The sequence below is a fragment of the Perna viridis genome, chromosome 1, assembly GCF_037379345.1.
Source record: "Perna viridis isolate PV_CMFRI_1.1 ecotype Kerala chromosome 1, ASM3737934v1, whole genome shotgun sequence".
In the NCBI taxonomy this organism is placed as follows: Eukaryota; Metazoa; Mollusca; class Bivalvia; order Mytilida; family Mytilidae; genus Perna; species Perna viridis.
This window is the reverse complement of record NC_142445.1, coordinates 27324619-27349503: the sequence shown is the minus strand read 5'-3', so window position 1 is coordinate 27349503 and position 24885 is coordinate 27324619. Positions and strand designations below refer to the sequence as shown.

At 32.7% G+C, this 24885-nt stretch overlaps 1 protein-coding gene across 1 annotated transcript in view; it reads right to left on the bottom strand.

Moving 5' to 3' along the window:
- LOC148628030 (metabotropic glutamate receptor 4-like) overlaps positions 1-6028 on the bottom strand; it is a 50255-nt gene extending 44227 nt beyond the window's left edge. Inside the window, exon 1 of the mRNA XM_088583603.1 lies at positions 4980-6028. Coding sequence (XP_088439729.1) covers positions 4980-5480 — 501 coding nt within the window. The 5' untranslated portion in view covers positions 5481-6028. The remainder of the gene's footprint in view (positions 1-4979) is intronic.
- Between the last annotated feature and the right edge of the window lie 18857 nt (positions 6029-24885).

Genomic DNA, 24885 nt, shown 5'->3' with positions numbered 1-24885 from the left:
TCCGCTATATAGATGACGTATTATCGTTAAACAATCCTAGTTTCGGGGAATTGATACATCGCATCTACCCCAAAGAACTTGAAGGATACATTTTTTTTGTATTACAGACACTTTGAAGTCAGCCTCATAACTTGACCTACACTTAGAGATCGATGGTAAAGGAAAACTACTGACCAAACGTGATGACTTTTCATTCAGTATTGTCACCTACCTTTTCATCGGTGGCAACATCCCTTCAGCACCTGCGTATGGAGTTTTCGTTTCACAACTCATACGTTATGCCAGAGCTTGCCGTAACTACGCAGACTTTTTGTATCGCGCTAAACTTCTTACTATTAAGCTTCTGGAGCAGGGTTATGTTGCTACAAGATTGAAGTCATCACTACATAAGTTCAATGGTTGTCATCATGAACTCGTGGATCGTTGTATCCATCTGCGCAATGAAAACTGATTTGTTCAATGTGTCACAGTTTTCTTTCTTCTTATGTCTACTCCGGACTTGACATTTTGTGAGCAAGTCGGTCCATGTTCCCAGTTTTTAGTGGAGTCCGATTTGCTCATTTACTTTTGTTGCTTTGATGGTACGTATTATTGCGGTTATTTTATGTTCTGTTTGTGTGTTTCTGTTTCCCCTGTCTGGCTCTTGTCCCTGCAACATTCTTTCGATTTCCGTTAGAATCTTGGTTCCCTTGATTACTCTTTCTGTACATTTCAACAATTCAATACCTTGTGGACGCAACTCCTTTAACATAATTTGCTGGGAAATTTGAACAGGTCTCTGATGTGGTGTAGTTGAAAGATCTTTTGAAAATGCTTGTTGTTTTAATTACATGGTTTTGATATGAATTATATTTTCTATAAGCGTTATACCTCCTCATTATATAGCGATTTCAGTGATAAAGATTTTTGCTTTTCTGTTGGGTTTTTAACTTGCTGCGGTGGGGGACATATGCCTACGTGTGGTAATCCTGTTTGACGTTGATAATTAAGAGAACTATAGGCTATTCCAAAGAATTTAAACAAAATAAAATAAAATAATTTACTACTTATTTTATGAAAAAAACCGCTTATGCATTAATCGACAATTTATATTTGGATTGTTTCTCAGTTTTACTCCGATGGTGTAATATTTATTTTGCCAGATTTAGTTTGGACTTGATTATGAATCGGATTAGTGTTCGGTAATTTTGTTGTTACCCTAATTTTACCTTATGCCCACATTTTTAATTGTGAGAATATCTAATTTCTATTAATTATTAAATATTGAATGTTGAACCAAGGTATTGTGTACAATCTCCAATACTGTGAATTTATTGACTTTCGATGTGGTTTGGATGACCTTGACCTTGTTTATGTCATATCATATGGTATTTTATCATCTATCAATTGTATGACAGAGAACCCCCCTCCCCCCAAAAAAAGGTCATCTAACAATAGCCTACCGACAACCCCCTAAAAAGTCATATCATGGGGTGTTTTTTCAACTAAAATAGGTTAACCGACACCCCAAAATGTATGTCCTAAATTGCGGATGGATCTAGTTCCAACGTTTTTATGACCGTTCCGGAGAATGCTGGAAATGCTTATACCAGTTTTAGAACAAACAGAAATTTATCTAACTATCCACAATCTCGATCTTTGTGATTAAAAATAAAATTACAAAGAAAAAAGAAATTTCACTTCAATTTTAGATATAATTTGAGAATTAAAAATTTATACTAAACGTATATGAATTATAACAATGTTAAAGTTCACTTCAAAAAGGTCACATTTAGTTCAACCACATGTAATACACTTCATAAAGAAAACAAACATACAAGTATTAATATACAACGCAGTGTATTATCAATCTCATTTCAAAGTAACAATGCTCAGTATTCTTACACCCAGATTATAAAACCATTGAAATAAAAATCTTTAAGTTAAACCAGGAAATAGAGAAAGTGTCAGAAAACAAATGATCATTACGGGTTCTTTATGATACTTAATGGCAAGGGGAATCTGAAGGATTATTTTTAAGTACCAGTCCATATATAATTCAGGCACAGCTATTGTATGATGAAGATAAACACACCCAACAAACGATGCACGTACAATAGTCCTTTTATTATTCAGATCTATATTTTTTAGAAAACCATAGTCATTTCCAAATAAAATCAACCAAATCAAGAACGATAACTCACACAAAGTGACAATTTTATACACAGTTTTTATTATTCGTTTCTCAAGATTGCAACATCTTCATGTCAAACCTATACTGGTTATGTGGTCTGTATGTTTCTGAATTAGAAATAAAAGTGAATTTGGTAGGTTTTGGACGTGCATGAATCACTGTCTGATTTTTTTTTAATTAATACTGATATTTCATATATATTATGTTGCTAATTTTGCACCTGGTTACAGTTATTAATATGCCAAACGTGTTTTGTCGAAGAAATCAAAACTTCACTTTAAGTAAATCTCATTGTCAGGTTATTAACAATTCGAGTTCAAATTTTTGTACAATTATATAAAATTACAACCAATTTTCATTATCATGTTCAGATCTTATACTCTATTCATATCAAAATGACCCACTTTGGGATAAATTCATGTTTTTATTTATACCGTCGAATAAAACAATGATTGTATTTAAAAACTTATAATTCTAAACGTGGTTATGCTGAAAAAAATACGTTTATTATCTTTAAGTGACTTTGGGTCAATGTTCCTGTTAATCTTATTTCATTAGTTTCTTATGCAGTTGGTTTTCAAATTTCCAATATGCTGAGATTTATAGAATGAAATTTCATCAAATATTGTTCCTTACATTAAATCTGAAGAAGGCATCAATCACATTCAACACGTGAAAACAATCTCAAGGGTTGTGCTCAAAATTCATTCAATTACTAATAACGTCACATAGAAACTTAACATGCAACGTGTCACAACGCGACTTCCCGCGAGACTTGCCAGTCGGATGTCGGGTATATCATCTTTTCCATTTAAAGGAAACAAGTAAGACGCTATTTAAACAAGACGGAATGCTTGTGTTACTTTAAAAGCCTTTCAGTAGTTCTCTGTCTAAGAATCAGGCAAAATGTGTGTAATGTGCTGCACTTGAAAAAAACGCAGAACATTTATTGCATAATCCAAGTATTTATACCTCATAATCTCATAATCATATTTCAGCTATATCAAGACGATGAACATGAAATGGATGATGAAATGTACATGAAATGATGAAAATGTAAATGGGATGGGACACAAGGAAAATAGGGTCGACGAACTTTGATTGCCACTGAAAGTAGGGAGAGGGGTAGGGTCGGACAATTTAGCCTCCTGTGGTGGAACGCAAATGTTCCTACTTTTATCTTATACCACAGCTGGGTTCGTTAACGTGCAAGTAACGTGGCGTCTTTCCCAACATGTTGCACCACTATGGTTTGCGGTCAGGTTTTTCGTACTATGGCCTGACGACCACAGCATGTAGCATACCAGGGGTACCCCATTCCACGACCTGGGGCACATAACTCAGTTGCTCTGTGGGCAGAGCGTCCTGGCCCCCGACCATAGTTATCAGCACTACTAATTGCCATTTACGACAAGGTGAGCGCTGCTACGGGCATATTCGGTTGACAACCGTTTGTAAAGTTTGCCTTTTTAAGACTTTGATAGGTCAAATTTAAGTGAAAATTTTCCAACACTTTTTTCCTATATAAGCAGTCAGAAAATATCTATGTCACAGATGCTTCCTGGAGAATTTAAATAGCTTTTTGGCTGTTTTCTAGATGTATTTAATATTTTTCAGGCAAAAAGACAAATTTGAGAGTTATTATGTTCCACCCGTTGTCCGATTCTAACACACAATGGTAATTAAACTAGAAGCTTTATTTGCTACCTTCAAAGTTTAAAGTTGAAAGTTTCAAAGCGCTGTATCTACATTCTCAACGTCGACGTTTCTGTGTCATTAAAATTTTGAGGTAATTCTTCTGGTATCCCTTGCCTCTATAGCAGAGCGTGTGTGTTTTGTTTTTTTTTTCTGTACGTTTAAGGCTTAAATGTGAAATTATATCCCCCCATAAAAAATGTATTTATAATAAGTGTATTTTCACTTTCATTTTCGATAGGCTTAACACTTCTGCTAAAAATAATTACTGCTGAAGATGTTTAAGTGTAATCGGACTTCCATGTTCATCTTTTCTTTGTATGTATGTCAAATTTGACACAACCTCGGTTTCAAATCAAAACAGAAACTCAACTAAACTTTGAAAATTTCCCTTATTGATCTATAATATAAATCGAGTCAGACAAGTCTGACAACTGGGTCGGTGAATACCCTTGGGTATCTTTGGTATTGACCAAGTGGTGCTAAATACAAAAAATTGAAATGATCGGAATACATTTTGGATATTATAAGAAATAAGATCAATTTAATTAAGTTCAAAATCAATCGATTTCCAAGTTCTTCCTCTTCATCGATTTTAGAGAAACTTTATGATTTGTGATAGTTTCTTTTCGGCTGTCGGCAAATAATTCTCCTTTGATAACCTAGAACAGGAAATTTACCAGAGACGAAAAGTGACTGTAATTACTAAGTAGAAAAGAACATTTTTTTGTAAATATCAAAGAAAAACTGTTGGTGTAATATAATACGTGGCGTTTATATTGACGAATACAAGTAATTAGTATTTAAAAAAAAAGTCGGCTTGTATTTATTTTTTGGATTAGTATGATATATTTAAAATAATTAATATCTATCATGTTTCTCGTGTTGCAAAAGTTGCATTGATGATGGATAAACTCTATACGGTATTTAGGATAAATATGTACATGTAATATCTACGCCAATTGTATTATATGTTTATAAAACGCCCCGTATGTTTCAGGATTAAAAAAAAATGTATATTGACAGAAACCGTTTTAAGATACGAAATCACAGAATAAAAAATTGCATTCCAAGTACAACATTGATATTACAAAAAAAAAAAACATCCTACCTTGAACAACCTGAGAATGTTAGCCACCATTATAGACACAGTGCTAGAAGCTGCTCCGATCACCCCAACCACAGGTTTGATAGGCGTATACTCTGGTACTGTGCCATTGTCACAATAATAGTCCGTGTTGTCAATTGTTGTTATTTGTGCTTTGATAAAATCCATGCATTGTTCCAATGCGTAGGTATCTGAACTACACGTGTCTAGAATGTGGACCCCTATGGTTATCCCAGGTAGTATTGTCTTGTCTTCATTTATTCTTCGTACAGCGAACAACATAGCTTCTAATCTTTGAATTCCCTTTTCTTTCTTTATTTTTCCACATCTGCCTTCACCCTGTTGGCCCTTTTCGTGCATCGGAAAAAGACCGCCAAAAATTATTTTCCCGTCTTTTATCAGTTTTGCCTTGTCCTTAGGGTAACACAATCGTACGCAACATGAAATAATTATAACAATAAGTAACACACTCCAATTAGTTTTTCCTTCACATGCTAATTTCATATTTCTATGTTATCATTAAGAATAAATACAAAGAATTGTTACGCAGGCGACAAAAAATCAACAACTCTAACCATAACTATCACGGTGTTACACACATGCGCACCGCCAGCAGCGATAGCTTTACGTGTGATGTTATGGAAAGATTCGAAGACGTTTATGCACAAATCGATTTAATAGCCTAATAGAGAAATTACCTTTGGTTGTGGCACCTGCTAGTGTTAGTCTACCTGATAAAGTTAGAAAACAAAGCATCCTTTCTTTTAATCACATAATATTGATAAAACATCCAATTAGTCACTTTCGATGAGTAATTCCAGTTTTACACCAGTATTAACAGATCAGATCCTACTAATGATTGCCTTCATCTAACTAAAGAAAGTAATTAGGGGTCATGACAAAATGAGTTAAATTTATTCCAAATGAATCTCACTCGAAACTTCGAAACAGACAAGACTATTGTATCATTTGCTGTGCGATACAATGTAATGTAAAAAGGTCATACTCTGAATACGGTATTAATTTTCTCTCTCTGGAATTACACATATACTATCTTATTAATCAGAACTACAGGGAATAAATTACTTAAATTTATCTTCCGCGTATATACTTAAGTACTTATTTCAGAAGTACTTGCTTCAAATATAACGATGAAAGATATTTTTCTCTCTATAAAGTGACTTAAAAAAACATCACTTGAAAATTTGTATTCGTACAATTAAAATGATGTCATAAAATCCAGCTTTTGATATTTTTCTTCTGTAAAATGAATTATAAAATTCATAATGCATGGAAAAAATTAAAATATACACTATATGGATAGCCAGTTCCGTCAATACACACGATGTCCAAACATTCTATACGAAAGAGATATGCACGTTTAAAATTTAACAATTGTTTTCTGAGCTAAGTAAAATCGGCTTCGTTTATAACGCTTTACTCCATTCATACAAGATTAACACTTACAAAATTATAAAACGCTCCACTGTCCAACACCACTCTCCAATAAATCATGTCATCGGTACTGTTTAGGCAGTTCACAGAATTGTCAGACTCTTCCTAACTCTTGCTCTAAAGAACAATTAAAATGTTATTACTCTTATTTAACACAAATATTGATATAGAAAACTTATCAAAGAAACAATTTAAGTCGAAACAAAACAGAAACAAGTGAAAAAGCACAAGTATTATCGTCAATACAATTCATAACTCTTAATTTGTTAATTGCAAAAATGCAATTTTGACTTATGAAAAATTTAAATCAAGAGTATTTGTTACTATTGTAAACATGATCATGGTTGGGAAATATTAAGTAGTACTCCAGCTAAGAATCATGCACATTCTGTAATATGTGATACACCACCAAATAGGCTACACATTTTTATTTTTGTTATTAAGTTGCTTTACAGGTCTATAGGAAAAAAGGTATAACCATTTATTCCAATCTGTCTGCTCTTAGGAGATAATTTGCATTGAAATCCAATGGTTTCTACTGTATTTTAGTGTCATTTACAGATTTATCTCCGTTTATTTTGAATTCTACAGTACATTTTATATAATTTATATCTCTTATGAACAGGGGTTATATGAAAAACCACATGTTAATTTCTGTTTAGTACAACGTTATAAGCAAAGTATCAAAAATAAAAATATGTAGGCTTTCCAACCATGAATCACATTTTGCGTGATTCTTGGCTGGAGTACTACTTAAGTAGAAATCATGAACGAATCCCAATTAGTAAATGATTAAAATCGACGAAATATGATCTATTACATAAACATCTTACCCGCGTACTGAATAATGACTTCAAAGTCAAAGTTGTTTAACGAAAACAATTCTAAAAACCTTTCTGCACTCAAACAAATTTATAGAGAGTTTCGATTTCCTACAAATTTTGGTGAATGATTGATTGATTGTTGAGGTTTAACGCCCGAACAGCAATATTATAGAAATATTCAGACGATGAACATGAAATGGATGATAAAATGAATATGAAATGGGACACAAGGGCAACAGGGTCGACAAATTTAGATTGCCACTAGAAAAGGGAGGGATTGGTAGGGTCGGGCAATTTAGCCTCCTGTGGCGGAGCACAAAGGTTCCTAATTCTATCGAATACCACAGCAGGATTTTTTAACGTGGGAGGAACGCAACATCTTTCCCAACACGGTGAACCACTATTGTTTGTGGTCAGGTTTTTCGTATTATAGCCTGACATCCCCAGCATGTTACACACCAGGGGTACCCCATTCCACCACCTGGGGCACACATCCCAGTTGCTCAGTGGGCAGAGCGCCTAGCCCCCGACTAGGTTTCTGAGCACTATCTAGTCGCCTTTTACGACAAGCTAAGCGCTGCTGCATGCCTATTCTTTTGACACCCGGACCTGCACGGAGTCATTTTGGTGCAAGTAAATAATCAAGTCACTAGTGTGAACTTACTCAAAATACTTAATCAAAAATTGCGATTGAATATATATTGAAAATGTGAAATTCAAGACAATGAAATAATATGATTACATTTGTATCATTTAAATTAACAAATTTACGAAACCGGTTTATGTAATCAAGTCTAAAATCCACAAGAGCACTTCATCTAAATATTTAAAGGCAAAACAAAGACCACGACACTATTTCTAGTTCATTGCAAAAACATTAAAACTTTTTCGAAATATATAGCTCTGAAATTCTATAAACCAAGTAAAATATAATGTACCGAATAAAACCCAGCACTGGTGGAAATCTTCGTCTTTTAAGGTACCTGATTTCCATATTTTCTAAATTTCAAATGTTTACTTTGAAAGAATTAAGTGATTGCTTTATTGTATTTATTGTACTTCAAACGTGTTGGCAAAGGACGGTTGGCAGTTAAAGTGTAGTAATGTGATACTTACAGAAAAGTTCATGATTGTGAGGGTAATTTAAAAAAACGCGGACTGCCCAAGAGTAGTGACATGGACCAAGAAAAATGATATTGCCCGAGCCGTGAGCGTGCAATACCAGTTTTCCGTTCCATATCACACTCTGTGATAAAGCTATCACAATCATTTACTATTCTGATAATTGTATTGAAGAACCATGCATTAGTATGTCAAAGTTAGGTATTCCAATGCATTCTTTCTAAGGGATCTTACTCACCAATAAGTGGCAGTCCGCATTGTGTGGTATTGACCGACAATACCCGGTAATCGGATGGGTTCCTTTCAGTACTTTGGAATTCTAAGTATCAGCTGATCAACATTTAACTAATAGAAATTGCATGTTAGATAAATTACTAATATGCAATAGTGTTATGGAAAGAATTATCATACATCAATGTATTAAAATAATATTAAATATTCCGGTATGCAAATACGATGTTTTTTTTTTTACAATAGTTAGTAAGATACCAGGCAGTACATGCACATTAAATTAAAAAAAAAGTGGTCACTTGATTGATTGATCGTTGGGGTTTAACATCCGAGCAGCAATGTTTCAGCTATATTCAGACGATGAACATGAAATGGATGATAAAATGAACATGAAATGATGATGAAATGAAAAAAGGGATGGGACACAAGGATGATGGGGTCGAAAAATTTTGTTTGCCACCAGAAAAAGGGAGGGATGGGTAAGGTCGGGAAATTTAGCCTCCTGTGGCGGCGCGCTAAAGTTCGTACTCCTATCGAATACCACAGTAGGGTTCTTTAACGTGCGAGGAACGTGACATATTTCCCAACACGGTGAACCACTATGGTTTGCGGTCAGGTTTCCCGTATTATAGCCTGACAACCCCAGCATGTAACACGCCTGGGGCACACATCCCAGTTGCTCAGTAGGCAGAGTCCCTAGCTCCCGGCTAGGGTTCTGAGCACTATTTAGTCGCCTTTTACGACAAGCTTAGCGCTGCTGCAGGCCTATTTTTTGACATCCAGACCTGCACCGGGCTAAACGACGTGACAAACTTTTAGTATATAATAGTACCGTATACATTGTAAAATATAGGTTTTCGGATATCTTAATTAACACGTGAACACGGTCATAAAATGTCACGATCGTGGAAGAAGAAAGAGGAAATGGAAAACTATGACACGGTGAAAAAATCTGTACGCATGGTTCAGATGGATATTCAATAACAAGCATAAATCTTCATTCTTTAAACAACGATAACACTTCCTTACAATATGTTTGTATGCTTAGAGAATAACAGTTTTTAATGCAACTTTTCTTAAAATTGAATTCGCTTTCTTTTGACAGCTTTGTTTTCACAAGTGGCGAACACACTTGATAATGAACAAAATTAGAATGATTACAGAAGTGAACAAACTTTCTGAATAGGAAGGCCTAGTTCGTGACAACTGGAACCAATCACAGCATGGGTAATTAAGTTAACAGTACGCCACGAAACATTCGCGTATATTTAAAATGGCACCACTTTTTGTTGAAAAACTGTAAAAAACGTTTTGGAGGTCGGATCTACAAAAAAATAGCAATTACATTCACTTAAGAGAGAATTTGCACCTGTCAATTCAATAATATATTGAAACCGTTTCAAAGTTCATAATAAAGTTTAACGACGTTCATGTGCAAGCAATTCTGGGGTGAGAAATTTCACAATTTCTAAATATCATTTTACTACAAAATTGCTAATCACCATGACGGTTGACGGATCTGTAGTTGAAATTGTCTAGGCTACAAACCACTAATTCCACTTCCCATAGGCTTCTATGCTAATTTCACAATATTCAATGGCTTCTCTGGACTTTACCTTAACTTTAACCTGCAGATGACTATATATCAGCATGATTCTACATATGTCAGCTCACAATCCTCAGAATGGCATGTGGGGTTAGCAGACTTGCAGTGCAGTACTGGTCACCGGAAGTGAAGGGTCTATAAATAGCATGGGAAATCCCAGTGTTTTCACAAGATAGGGGTATATTTAAAAATCATTATGGAGATTAGGCTTCACATCACAAGAAGCAAAATGCACCTATAAAATGTACAGAAATGTTTTTCCTTTCAGAAACTCTTTAAATTTTTAAAATAAGATGAGAACTTTTTTCACAGCGCTAAGAGGAACAGGGGTAATTTCTGCGTAGGACTATTTTTGCGTACGTTCCAAATGCTCATTGGTTGAATTGGTGGTCTGTAACCTAAAGAGTCACTTTTTGTCTTAGAAAAAATAAATAACTATACAGGTATCTTCCTACACACATACTGAATGCATTTGCAAAGTTTCAGTGAAATGTGACAAGCACTTTTTTAAATATTTGATTTTTAAATATAGGGTAACCAAGTTGTGCGAGCAAAAAAGTGAAAATATTCTACCATACTGAAATGCATTAAATATTTGCAAAGAACTTTTTCTGACTTTTCAAATAAAAAATATCAATCACAACTTGTTTTTTAACAATATTAATGAAGAAATAGTTTTAAAAGTAATCATTTTCTGAGAAATTGGTCTATTTTTAAAAATTTATTTCTGACATGCCTCCCCCTTTTTCTTGATCACATGTCAAAAATCCTAAATCTTTAAATTTTCACAAAAGGTGATATATTTGGCATTAAATTTGTAAATACAGTGTTTTCACATTAAAACATGACCAGTAAAGGGCACCTAAAGCAAAAAAAGTGCTCAATAATGGATTTTCCATGTTGCCATAGGGGAATGCTTATATGGCCTTAACCGCAGTAATGAAAGTGAGTTTTTCCTCATTTCTAACCTAATTTTTGCTCAAATCTACACAAAACTTGATTTCAAGTGCTTATTACTACCATATTTAGGTAAATATAGCCCTCAAAGTTTAATATTTGATATTTTTACTAAATTTTCTACACTTTTTACAAGATAGGACATAAAAATCAGCCAAAAAGACCAATTTTCCATAATTTGGACCTATAACTTAAAAAAAATGCATATTTTGAAGGATTTTTGTAGTGTATTCCTCTCATGGCAAAGTTAACAAGATCTTCAAGTAGTTTAAAGCTATTTCAAGAAACTTTTCATTTTGCCATGGCTTCAATTTAAGGCTAAAAACCACTAATTCCACTTCCCATAGGCTTCTATGCTAATTTCACAATATTCAATGGCTTCTCTGGACTTTACCTTAACTTTAACCTGCAGATGACTATATATCAGCATGATTCTACATATGTCAGCTCACAATCCTCAGAATGGCATGTGGGGTTAGCAGACTTGCAGTGCAGTACTGGTCACCGGAAGTGAAGGGTCTATAAATAGCATGGGAAATCCCAGTGTTTTCACAAGATAGGGGTATATTTAAAAATCATTATGGAGATTAGGCTTCACATCACAAGAAGCAAAATGCACCTATAAAATGTACAGAAATGTTTTTCCTTTCAGAAACTCTTTAAATTTTTAAAATAAGATGAGAACTTTTTTCACAGCGCTAAGAGGAACAGGGGTAATTTCTGCGTAGGACTATTTTTGCGTACGTTCCAAATGCTCATTGGTTGAATTGGTGGTCTGTAACCTAAAGAGTCACTTTTTGTCTTAGAAAAAATAAATAACTATACAGGTATCTTCCTACACACATACTGAATGCATTTGCAAAGTTTCAGTGAAATGTGACAAGCACTTTTTTAAATATTTGATTTTTAAATATAGGGTAACCAAGTTGTGCGAGCAAAAAAGTGAAAATATTCTACCATACTGAAATGCATTAAATATTTGCAAAGAACTTTTTCTGACTTTTCAAATAAAAAATATCAATCACAACTTGTTTTTTAACAATATTAATGAAGAAATAGTTTTAAAAGTAATCATTTTCTGAGAAATTGGTCTATTTTTAAAAATTTATTTCTGACATGCCTCCCCCTTTTTCTTGATCACATGTCAAAAATCCTAAATCTTTAAATTTTCACAAAAGGTGATATATTTGGCATTAAATTTGTAAATACAGTGTTTTCACATTAAAACATGACCAGTAAAGGGCACCTAAAGCAAAAAAAGTGCTCAATAATGGATTTTCCATGTTGCCATAGGGGAATGCTTATATGGCCTTAACCGCAGTAATGAAAGTGAGTTTTTCCTCATTTCTAACCTAATTTTTGCTCAAATCTACACAAAACTTGATTTCAAGTGCTTATTACTACCATATTTAGGTAAATATAGCCCTCAAAGTTTAATATTTGATATTTTTACTAAATTTTCTACACTTTTTACAAGATAGGACATAAAAATCAGCCAAAAAGACCAATTTTCCATAATTTGGACCTATAACTTAAAAAAAATGCATATTTTGAAGGATTTTTGTAGTGTATTCCTCTCATGGCAAAGTTAACAAGATCTTCAAGTAGTTTAAAGCTATTTCAAGAAACTTTTCATTTTGCCATGGCTTCAATTTAAGGCTAAAAACCACTAATTCCACTTCCCATAGGCTTCTATGCTAATTTCACAATATTCAATGGCTTCTCTGGACTTTACCTTAACTTTAACCTGCAGATGACTATATATCAGCATGATTCTACATATGTCAGCTCACAATCCTCAGAATGGCATGTGGGGTTAGCAGACTTGCAGTGCAGTACTGGTCACCGGAAGTGAAGGGTCTATAAATAGCATGGGAAATCCCAGTGTTTTCACAAGATAGGGGTATATTTAAAAATCATTATGGAGATTAGGCTTCACATCACAAGAAGCAAAATGCACCTATAAAATGTACAGAAATGTTTTTCCTTTCAGAAACTCTTTAAATTTTTAAAATAAGATGAGAACTTTTTTCACAGCGCTAAGAGGAACAGGGGTAATTTCTGCGTAGGACTATTTTTGCGTACGTTCCAAATGCTCATTGGTTGAATTGGTGGTCTGTAACCTAAAGAGTCACTTTTTGTCTTAGAAAAAATAAATAACTATACAGGTATCTTCCTACACACATACTGAATGCATTTGCAAAGTTTCAGTGAAATGTGACAAGCACTTTTTTAAATATTTGATTTTTAAATATAGGGTAACCAAGTTGTGCGAGCAAAAAAGTGAAAATATTCTACCATACTGAAATGCATTAAATATTTGCAAAGAACTTTTTCTGACTTTTCAAATAAAAAATATCAATCACAACTTGTTTTTTAACAATATTAATGAAGAAATAGTTTTAAAAGTAATCATTTTCTGAGAAATTGGTCTATTTTTAAAAATTTATTTCTGACATGCCTCCCCCTTTTTCTTGATCACATGTCAAAAATCCTAAATCTTTAAATTTTCACAAAAGGTGATATATTTGGCATTAAATTTGTAAATACAGTGTTTTCACATTAAAACATGACCAGTAAAGGGCACCTAAAGCAAAAAAAGTGCTCAATAATGGATTTTCCATGTTGCCATAGGGGAATGCTTATATGGCCTTAACCGCAGTAATGAAAGTGAGTTTTTCCTCATTTCTAACCTAATTTTTGCTCAAATCTACACAAAACTTGATTTCAAGTGCTTATTACTACCATATTTAGGTAAATATAGCCCTCAAAGTTTAATATTTGATATTTTTACTAAATTTTCTACACTTTTTACAAGATAGGACATAAAAATCAGCCAAAAAGACCAATTTTCCATAATTTGGACCTATAACTTAAAAAAAATGCATATTTTGAAGGATTTTTGTAGTGTATTCCTCTCATGGCAAAGTTAACAAGATCTTCAAGTAGTTTAAAGCTATTTCAAGAAACTTTTCATTTTGCCATGGCTTCAATTTAAAGAGTCACTTTTTGTCTTAGAAAAAATAAATAACTATACAGGTATCTTCCTACACACATACTGAATGCATTTGCAAAGTTTCAGTGAAATGTGACAAGCACTTTTTTAAATATTTGATTTTTAAATATAGGGTAACCAAGTTGTGCGAGCAAAAAAGTGAAAATATTCTACCATACTGAAATGCATTAAATATTTGCAAAGAACTTTTTCTGACTTTTCAAATAAAAAATATCAATCACAACTTGTTTTTTAACAATATTAATGAAGAAATAGTTTTGAAAGTAATCATTTTCTGAGAAATTGGTCTATTTTTAAAAATTTATTTCTGACATGCCTCCCCCTTTTTCTTGATCACATGTCAAAAATCCTAAATCTTTAAATTTTCACAAAAGGTGATATATTTGGCATTAAATTTGTAAATACAGTGTTTTCACATTAAAACATGACCAGTAAAGGGCACCTAAAGCAAAAAAAGTGCTCAATAATGGATTTTCCATGTTGCCATAGGGGAATGCTTATATGGCCTTAACCGCAGTAATGAAAGTGAGTTTTTCCTCATTTCTAACCTAATTTTTGCTCAAATCTACACAAAACTTGATTTCAAGTGCTTATTACTACCATATTTAGGTAAATATAGCCCTCAAAGTTTAATATTTGATATTTTTACTAAATTTTCTACACTTTTTACAAGATAGGACATAAAAATCAGCCAAAAAGACCAATTTTCCATAATTTGGACCTATAACTTAAAAAAAATGCATATTTTGAAGGATTTTTGTAGTGTATTCCTCTCATGGCAAAGTTAACAAGATCTTCAAGTAGTTTAAAGCTATTTCAAGAAACTTTTCATTTTGCCATGGCTTCAATTTAAGGCTAAAAACCACTAATTCCACTTCCCATAGGCTTCTATGCTAATTTCACAATATTCAATGGCTTCTCTGGACTTTACCTTAACTTTAACCTGCAGATGACTATATATCAGCATGATTCTACATATGTCAGCTCACAATCCTCAGAATGGCATGTGGGGTTAGCAGACTTGCAGTGCAGTACTGGTCACCGGAAGTGAAGGGTCTATAAATAGCATGGGAAATCCCAGTGTTTTCACAAGATAGGGGTATATTTAAAAATCATTATGGAGATTAGGCTTCACATCACAAGAAGCAAAATGCACCTATAAAATGTACAGAAATGTTTTTCCTTTCAGAAACTCTTTAAATTTTTAAAATAAGATGAGAACTTTTTTCACAGCGCTAAGAGGAACAGGGGTAATTTCTGCGTAGGACTATTTTTGCGTACGTTCCAAATGCTCATTGGTTGAATTGGTGGTCTGTAACCTAAAGAGTCACTTTTTGTCTTAGAAAAAATAAATAACTATACAGGTATCTTCCTACACACATACTGAATGCATTTGCAAAGTTTCAGTGAAATGTGACAAGCACTTTTTTAAATATTTGATTTTTAAATATAGGGTAACCAAGTTGTGCGAGCAAAAAAGTGAAAATATTCTACCATACTGAAATGCATTAAATATTTGCAAAGAACTTTTTCTGACTTTTCAAATAAAAAATATCAATCACAACTTGTTTTTTAACAATATTAATGAAGAAATAGTTTTAAAAGTAATCATTTTCTGAGAAATTGGTCTATTTTTAAAAATTTATTTCTGACATGCCTCCCCCTTTTTCTTGATCACATGTCAAAAATCCTAAATCTTTAAATTTTCACAAAAGGTGATATATTTGGCATTAAATTTGTAAATACAGTGTTTTCACATTAAAACATGACCAGTAAAGGGCACCTAAAGCAAAAAAAGTGCTCAATAATGGATTTTCCATGTTGCCATAGGGGAATGCTTATATGGCCTTAACCGCAGTAATGAAAGTGAGTTTTTCCTCATTTCTAACCTAATTTTTGCTCAAATCTACACAAAACTTGATTTCAAGTGCTTATTACTACCATATTTAGGTAAATATAGCCCTCAAAGTTTAATATTTGATATTTTTACTAAATTTTCTACACTTTTTACAAGATAGGACATAAAAATCAGCCAAAAAGACCAATTTTCCATAATTTGGACCTATAACTTAAAAAAAATGCATATTTTGAAGGATTTTTGTAGTGTATTCCTCTCATGGCAAAGTTAACAAGATCTTCAAGTAGTTTAAAGCTATTTCAAGAAACTTTTCATTTTGCCATGGCTTCAATTTAAGGCTAAAAACCACTAATTCCACTTCCCATAGGCTTCTATGCTAATTTCACAATATTCAATGGCTTCTCTGGACTTTACCTTAACTTTAACCTGCAGATGACTATATATCAGCATGATTCTACATATGTCAGCTCACAATCCTCAGAATGGCATGTGGGGTTAGCAGACTTGCAGTGCAGTACTGGTCACCGGAAGTGAAGGGTCTATAAATAGCATGGGAAATCCCAGTGTTTTCACAAGATAGGGGTATATTTAAAAATCATTATGGAGATTAGGCTTCACATCACAAGAAGCAAAATGCACCTATAAAATGTACAGAAATGTTTTTCCTTTCAGAAACTCTTTAAATTTTTAAAATAAGATGAGAACTTTTTTCACAGCGCTAAGAGGAACAGGGGTAATTTCTGCGTAGGACTATTTTTGCGTACGTTCCAAATGCTCATTGGTTGAATTGGTGGTCTGTAACCTAAAGAGTCACTTTTTGTCTTAGAAAAAATAAATAACTATACAGGTATCTTCCTACACACATACTGAATGCATTTGCAAAGTTTCAGTGAAATGTGACAAGCACTTTTTTAAATATTTGATTTTTAAATATAGGGTAACCAAGTTGTGCGAGCAAAAAAGTGAAAATATTCTACCATACTGAAATGCATTAAATATTTGCAAAGAACTTTTTCTGACTTTTCAAATAAAAAATATCAATCACAACTTGTTTTTTAACAATATTAATGAAGAAATAGTTTTAAAAGTAATCATTTTCTGAGAAATTGGTCTATTTTTAAAAATTTATTTCTGACATGCCTCCCCCTTTTTCTTGATCACATGTCAAAAATCCTAAATCTTTAAATTTTCACAAAAGGTGATATATTTGGCATTAAATTTGTAAATACAGTGTTTTCACATTAAAACATGACCAGTAAAGGGCACCTAAAGCAAAAAAAGTGCTCAATAATGGATTTTCCATGTTGCCATAGGGGAATGCTTATATGGCCTTAACCGCAGTAATGAAAGTGAGTTTTTCCTCATTTCTAACCTAATTTTTGCTCAAATCTACACAAAACTTGATTTCAAGTGCTTATTACTACCATATTTAGGTAAATATAGCCCTCAAAGTTTAATATTTGATATTTTTACTAAATTTTCTACACTTTTTACAAGATAGGACATAAAAATCAGCCAAAAAGACCAATTTTCCATAATTTGGACCTATAACTTAAAAAAAATGCATATTTTGAAGGATTTTTGTAGTGTATTCCTCTCATGGCAAAGTTAACAAGATCTTCAAGTAGTTTAAAGCTATTTCAAGAAACTTTTCATTTTGCCATGGCTTCAATTTAAGGCTAAAAACCACTAATTCCACTTCCCATAGGCTTCTATGCTAATTTCACAATATTCAATGGCTTCTCTGGACTTTACCTTAACTTTAACCTGCAGATGACTATATATCAGCATGATTCTACATATGTCAGCTCACAATCCTCAGAATGGCATGTGGGGTTAGCAGACTTGCAGTGCAGTACTGGTCACCGGAAGTGAAGGGTCTATAAATAGCATGGGAAATCCCAGTGTTTTCACAAGATAGGGGTATATTTAAAAATCATTATGGAGATTAGGCTTCACATCACAAGAAGCAAAATGCACCTATAAAATGTACAGAAATGTTTTTCCTTTCAGAAACTCTTTAAATTTTTAAAATAAGATGAGAACTTTTTTCACAGCGCTAAGAGGAACAGGGGTAATTTCTGCGTAGGACTATTTTTGCGTACGTTCCAAATGCTCATTGGTTGAATTGGTGGTCTGTAACCTAAAGAGTCACTTTTTGTCTTAGAAAAAATAAATAACTATACAGGTATCTTCCTACACACATACTGAATGCATTTGCAAAGTTTCAGTGAAATGTGACAAGCACTTTTTTAAATATTTGATTTTTAAATATAGGGTAACCAAGTTGTGCGAGCAAAAAAGTGAAAATATTCTACCATACTGAAATGCATTAAATATTTGCAAAGAACTTTTTCTGACTTTTCAAATAAAAAATATCAATCACAACTTGTTTTTTAACAATATTAATGAAGAAATAGTTTTAAAAGTAATCATTTTCTGAGAAATTGGTCTATTTTTAAAAATTTATTTCTGACATGCCTCCCCCTTTTTCTTGATCACATGTCAAAAATCCTAAATCTTTAAATTTTCACAAAAGGTGATATATTTGGCATTAAATTTGTAAATACAGTGTTTTCACATTAAAACATGACCAGTAAAGGGCACCTAAAGCAAAAAAAGTGCTCAATAATGGATTTTCCATGTTGCCATAGGGGAATGCTTATATGGCCTTAACCGCAGTAATGAAAGTGAGTTTTTCCTCATTTCTAACCTAATTTTTGCTCAAATCTACACAAAACTTGATTTCAAGTGCTTATTACTACCATATTTAGGTAAATATAGCCCTCAAAGTTTAATATTTGATATTTTTACTAAATTTTCTACACTTTTTACAAGATAGGACATAAAAATCAGCCAAAAAGACCAATTTTCCATAATTTGGACCTATAACTTAAAAAAAATGCATATTTTGAAGGATTTTTGTAGTGTATTCCTCTCATGGCAAAGTTAACAAGATCTTCAAGTAGTTTAAAGCTATTTCAAGAAACTTTTCATTTTGCCATGGCTTCAATTTAAGGCTAAAAACCACTAATTCCACTTCCCATAGGCTTCTATGCTAATTTCACAATATTCAATGGCTTCTCTGGACTTTACCTTAACTTTAACCTGCAGATGACTATATATCAGCATGATTCTACATATGTCAGCTCACAATCCTCAGAATGGCATGTGGGGTTAGCAGACTTGCAGTGCAGTACTGGTCACCGGAAGTGAAGGGTCTATAAATAGCATGGGAAATCCCAGTGTTTTCACAAGATAGGGGTATATTTAAAAATCATTATGGAGATTAGGCTTCACATCACAAGAAGCAAAATGCACCTATAAAATGTACAGAAATGTTTTTCCTTTCAGAAACTCTTTAAATTTTTAAAATAAGATGAGAACTTTTTTCACAGCGCTAAGAGGAACAGGGGTAATTTCTGCGTAGGACTATTTTTGCGTACGTTCCAAATGCTCATTGGTTGAATTGGTGGTCTGTAACCTAAAGAGTCACTTTTTGTCTTAGAAAAAATAAATAACTATACAGGTATCTTCCTACACACATACTGAATGCATTTGCAAAGTTTCAGTGAAATGTGACAAGCACTTTTTTAAATATTTGATTTTTAAATATAGGGTAACCAAGTTGTGCGAGCAAAAAAGTGAAAATATTCTACCATACTGAAATGCATTAAATATTTGCAAAGAACTTTTTCTGACTTTTCAAATAAAAAATATCAATCACAACTTGTTTTTTAACAATATTAATGAAGAAATAGTTTTAAAAGTAATCATTTTCTGAGAAATTGGTCTATTTTTAAAAATTTATTTCTGACATGCCTCCCCCTTTTTCTTGATCACATGTCAAAAATCCTAAATCTTTAAATTTTCACAAAAGGTGATATATTTGGCATTAAATTTGTAAATACAGTGTTTTCACATTAAAACATGACCAGTAAAGGGCACCTAAAGCAAAAAAAGTGCTCAATAATGGATTTTCCATGTTGCCATAGGGGAATGCTTATATGGCCTTAACCGCAGTAATGAAAGTGAGTTTTTCCTCATTTCTAACCTAATTTTTGCTCAAATCTACACAAAACTTGATTTCAAGTGCTTATTACTACCATATTTAGGTAAATATAGCCCTCAAAGTTTAATATTTGATATTTTTACTAAATTTTCTACACTTTTTACAAGATAGGACATAAAAATCAGCCAAAAAGACCAATTTTCCATAATTTGGACCTATAACTTAAAAAAAATGCATATTTTGAAGGATTTTTGTAGTGTATTCCTCTCATGGCAAAGTTAACAAGATCTTCAAGTAGTTTAAAGCTATTTCAAGAAACTTTTCATTTTGCCATGGCTTCAATTTAAGGCTAAAAACCACTAATTCCACTTCCCATAGGCTTCTATGCTAATTTCACAATATTCAATGGCTTCTCTGGACTTTACCTTAACTTTAACCTGCAGATGACTATATATCAGCATGATTCTACATATGTCAGCTCACAATCCTCAGAATGGCATGTGGGGTTAGCAGACTTGCAGTGCAGTACTGGTCACCGGAAGTGAAGGGTCTATAAATAGCATGGGAAATCCCAGTGTTTTCACAAGATAGGGGTATATTTAAAAATCATTATGGAGATTAGGCTTCACATCACAAGAAGCAAAATGCACCTATAAAATGTACAGAAATGTTTTTCCTTTCAGAAACTCTTTAAATTTTTAAAATAAGATGAGAACTTTTTTCACAGCGCTAAGAGGAACAGGGGTAATTTCTGCGTAGGACTATTTTTGCGTACGTTCCAAATGCTCATTGGTTGAATTGGTGGTCTGTAACCTAAAGAGTCACTTTTTGTCTTAGAAAAAATAAATAACTATACAGGTATCTTCCTACACACATACTGAATGCATTTGCAAAGTTTCAGTGAAATGTGACAAGCACTTTTTTAAATATTTGATTTTTAAATATAGGGTAACCAAGTTGTGCGAGCAAAAAAGTGAAAATATTCTACCATACTGAAATGCATTAAATATTTGCAAAGAACTTTTTCTGACTTTTCAAATAAAAAATATCAATCACAACTTGTTTTTTAACAATATTAATGAAGAAATAGTTTTAAAAGTAATCATTTTCTGAGAAATTGGTCTATTTTTAAAAATTTATTTCTGACATGCCTCCCCCTTTTTCTTGATCACATGTCAAAAATCCTAAATCTTTAAATTTTCACAAAAGGTGATATATTTGGCATTAAATTTGTAAATACAGTGTTTTCACATTAAAACATGACCAGTAAAGGGCACCTAAAGCAAAAAAAGTGCTCAATAATGGATTTTCCATGTTGCCATAGGGGAATGCTTATATGGCCTTAACCGCAGTAATGAAAGTGAGTTTTTCCTCATTTCTAACCTAATTTTTGCTCAAATCTACACAAAACTTGATTTCAAGTGCTTATTACTACCATATTTAGGTAAATATAGCCCTCAAAGTTTAATATTTGATATTTTTACTAAATTTTCTACACTTTTTACAAGATAGGACATAAAAATCAGCCAAAAAGACCAATTTTCCATAATTTGGACCTATAACTTAAAAAAAATGCATATTTTGAAGGATTTTTGTAGTGTATTCCTCTCATGGCAAAGTTAACAAGATCTTCAAGTAGTTTAAAGCTATTTCAAGAAACTTTTCATTTTGCCATGGCTTCAATTTAAGGCTAAAAACCACTAATTCCACTTCCCATAGGCTTCTATGCTAATTTCACAATATTCAATGGCTTCTCTGGACTTTACCTTAACTTTAACCTGCAGATGACTATATATCAGCATGATTCTACATATGTCAGCTCACAATCCTCAGAATGGCATGTGGGGTTAGCAGACTTGCAGTGCAGTACTGGTCACCGGAAGTGAAGGGTCTATAAATAGCATGGGAAATCCCAGTGTTTTCACAAGATAGGGGTATATTTAAAAATCATTATGGAGATTAGGCTTCACATCACAAGAAGCAAAATGCACCTATAAAATGTACAGAAATGTTTTTCCTTTCAGAAACTCTTTAAATTTTTAAAATAAGATGAGAACTTTTTTCACAGCGCTAAGAGGAACAGGGGTAATTTCTGCGTAGGACTATTTTTGCGTACGTTCCAAATGCTCATTGGTTGAATTGGTGGTCTGTAACCTAAAGAGTCACTTTTTGTCTTAGAAAAAATAAATAACTATACAGGTATCTTCCTACACACATACTGAATGCATTTGCAAAGTTTCAGTGAAATGTGACAAGCACTTTTTTAAATATTTGATTTTTAAATATAGGGTAACCAAGTTGTGCGAGCAAAAAAGTGAAAATATTCTACCATACTGAAATGCATTAAATATTTGCAAAGAACTTTTTCTGACTTTTCAAATAAAAAATATCAATCACAACTTGTTTTTTAACAATATTAATGAAGAAATAGTTTTAAAAGTAATCATTTTCTGAGAAATTGGTCTATTTTTAAAAATTTATTTCTGACATGCCTCCCCCTTTTTCTTGATCACATGTCAAAAATCCTAAATCTTTAAATTTTCACAAAAGGTGATATATTTGGCATTAAATTTGTAAATACAGTGTTTTCACATTAAAACATGACCAGTAAAGGGCACCTAAAGCAAAAAAAGTGCTCAATAATGGATTTTCCATGTTGCCATAGGGGAATGCTTATATGGCCTTAACCGCAGTAATGAAAGTGAGTTTTTCCTCATTTCTAACCTAATTTTTGCTCAAATCTACACAAAACTTGATTTCAAGTGCTTATTACTACCATATTTAGGTAAATATAGCCCTCAAAGTTTAATATTTGATATTTTTACTAAATTTTCTACACTTTTTACAAGATAGGACATAAAAATCAGCCAAAAAGACCAATTTTCCATAATTTGGACCTATAACTTAAAAAAAATGCATATTTTGAAGGATTTTTGTAGTGTATTCCTCTCATGGCAAAGTTAACAAGATCTTCAAGTAGTTTAAAGCTATTTCAAGAAACTTTTCATTTTGCCATGGCTTCAATTTAAGGCTAAAAACCACTAATTCCACTTCCCATAGGCTTCTATGCTAATTTCACAATATTCAATGGCTTCTCTGGACTTTACCTTAACTTTAACCTGCAGATGACTATATATCAGCATGATTCTACATATGTCAGCTCACAATCCTCAGAATGGCATGTGGGGTTAGCAGACTTGCAGTGCAGTACTGGTCACCGGAAGTGAAGGGTCTATAAATAGCATGGGAAATCCCAGTGTTTTCACAAGATAGGGGTATATTTAAAAATCATTATGGAGATTAGGCTTCACATCACAAGAAGCAAAATGCACCTATAAAATGTACAGAAATGTTTTTCCTTTCAGAAACTCTTTAAATTTTTAAAATAAGATGAGAACTTTTTTCACAGCGCTAAGAGGAACAGGGGTAATTTCTGCGTAGGACTATTTTTGCGTACGTTCCAAATGCTCATTGGTTGAATTGGTGGTCTGTAACCTAAAGAGTCACTTTTTGTCTTAGAAAAAATAAATAACTATACAGGTATCTTCCTACACACATACTGAATGCATTTGCAAAGTTTCAGTGAAATGTGACAAGCACTTTTTTAAATATTTGATTTTTAAATATAGGGTAACCAAGTTGTGCGAGCAAAAAAGTGAAAATATTCTACCATACTGAAATGCATTAAATATTTGCAAAGAACTTTTTCTGACTTTTCAAATAAAAAATATCAATCACAACTTGTTTTTTAACAATATTAATGAAGAAATAGTTTTAAAAGTAATCATTTTCTGAGAAATTGGTCTATTTTTAAAAATTTATTTCTGACATGCCTCCCCCTTTTTCTTGATCACATGTCAAAAATCCTAAATCTTTAAATTTTCACAAAAGGTGATATATTTGGCATTAAATTTGTAAATACAGTGTTTTCACATTAAAACATGACCAGTAAAGGGCACCTAAAGCAAAAAAAGTGCTCAATAATGGATTTTCCATGTTGCCATAGGGGAATGCTTATATGGCCTTAACCGCAGTAATGAAAGTGAGTTTTTCCTCATTTCTAACCTAATTTTTGCTCAAATCTACACAAAACTTGATTTCAAGTGCTTATTACTACCATATTTAGGTAAATATAGCCCTCAAAGTTTAATATTTGATATTTTTACTAAATTTTCTACACTTTTTACAAGATAGGACATAAAAATCAGCCAAAAAGACCAATTTTCCATAATTTGGACCTATAACTTAAAAAAAATGCATATTTTGAAGGATTTTTGTAGTGTATTCCTCTCATGGCAAAGTTAACAAGATCTTCAAGTAGTTTAAAGCTATTTCAAGAAACTTTTCATTTTGCCATGGCTTCAATTTAAGGCTAAAAACCACTAATTCCACTTCCCATAGGCTTCTATGCTAATTTCACAATATTCAATGGCTTCTCTGGACTTTACCTTAACTTTAACCTGCAGATGACTATATATCAGCATGATTCTACATATGTCAGCTCACAATCCTCAGAATGGCATGTGGGGTTAGCAGACTTGCAGTGCAGTACTGGTCACCGGAAGTGAAGGGTCTATAAATAGCATGGGAAATCCCAGTGTTTTCACAAGATAGGGGTATATTTAAAAATCATTATGGAGATTAGGCTTCACATCACAAGAAGCAAAATGCACCTATAAAATGTACAGAAATGTTTTTCCTTTCAGAAACTCTTTAAATTTTTAAAATAAGATGAGAACTTTTTTCACAGCGCTAAGAGGAACAGGGGTAATTTCTGCGTAGGACTATTTTTGCGTACGTTCCAAATGCTCATTGGTTGAATTGGTGG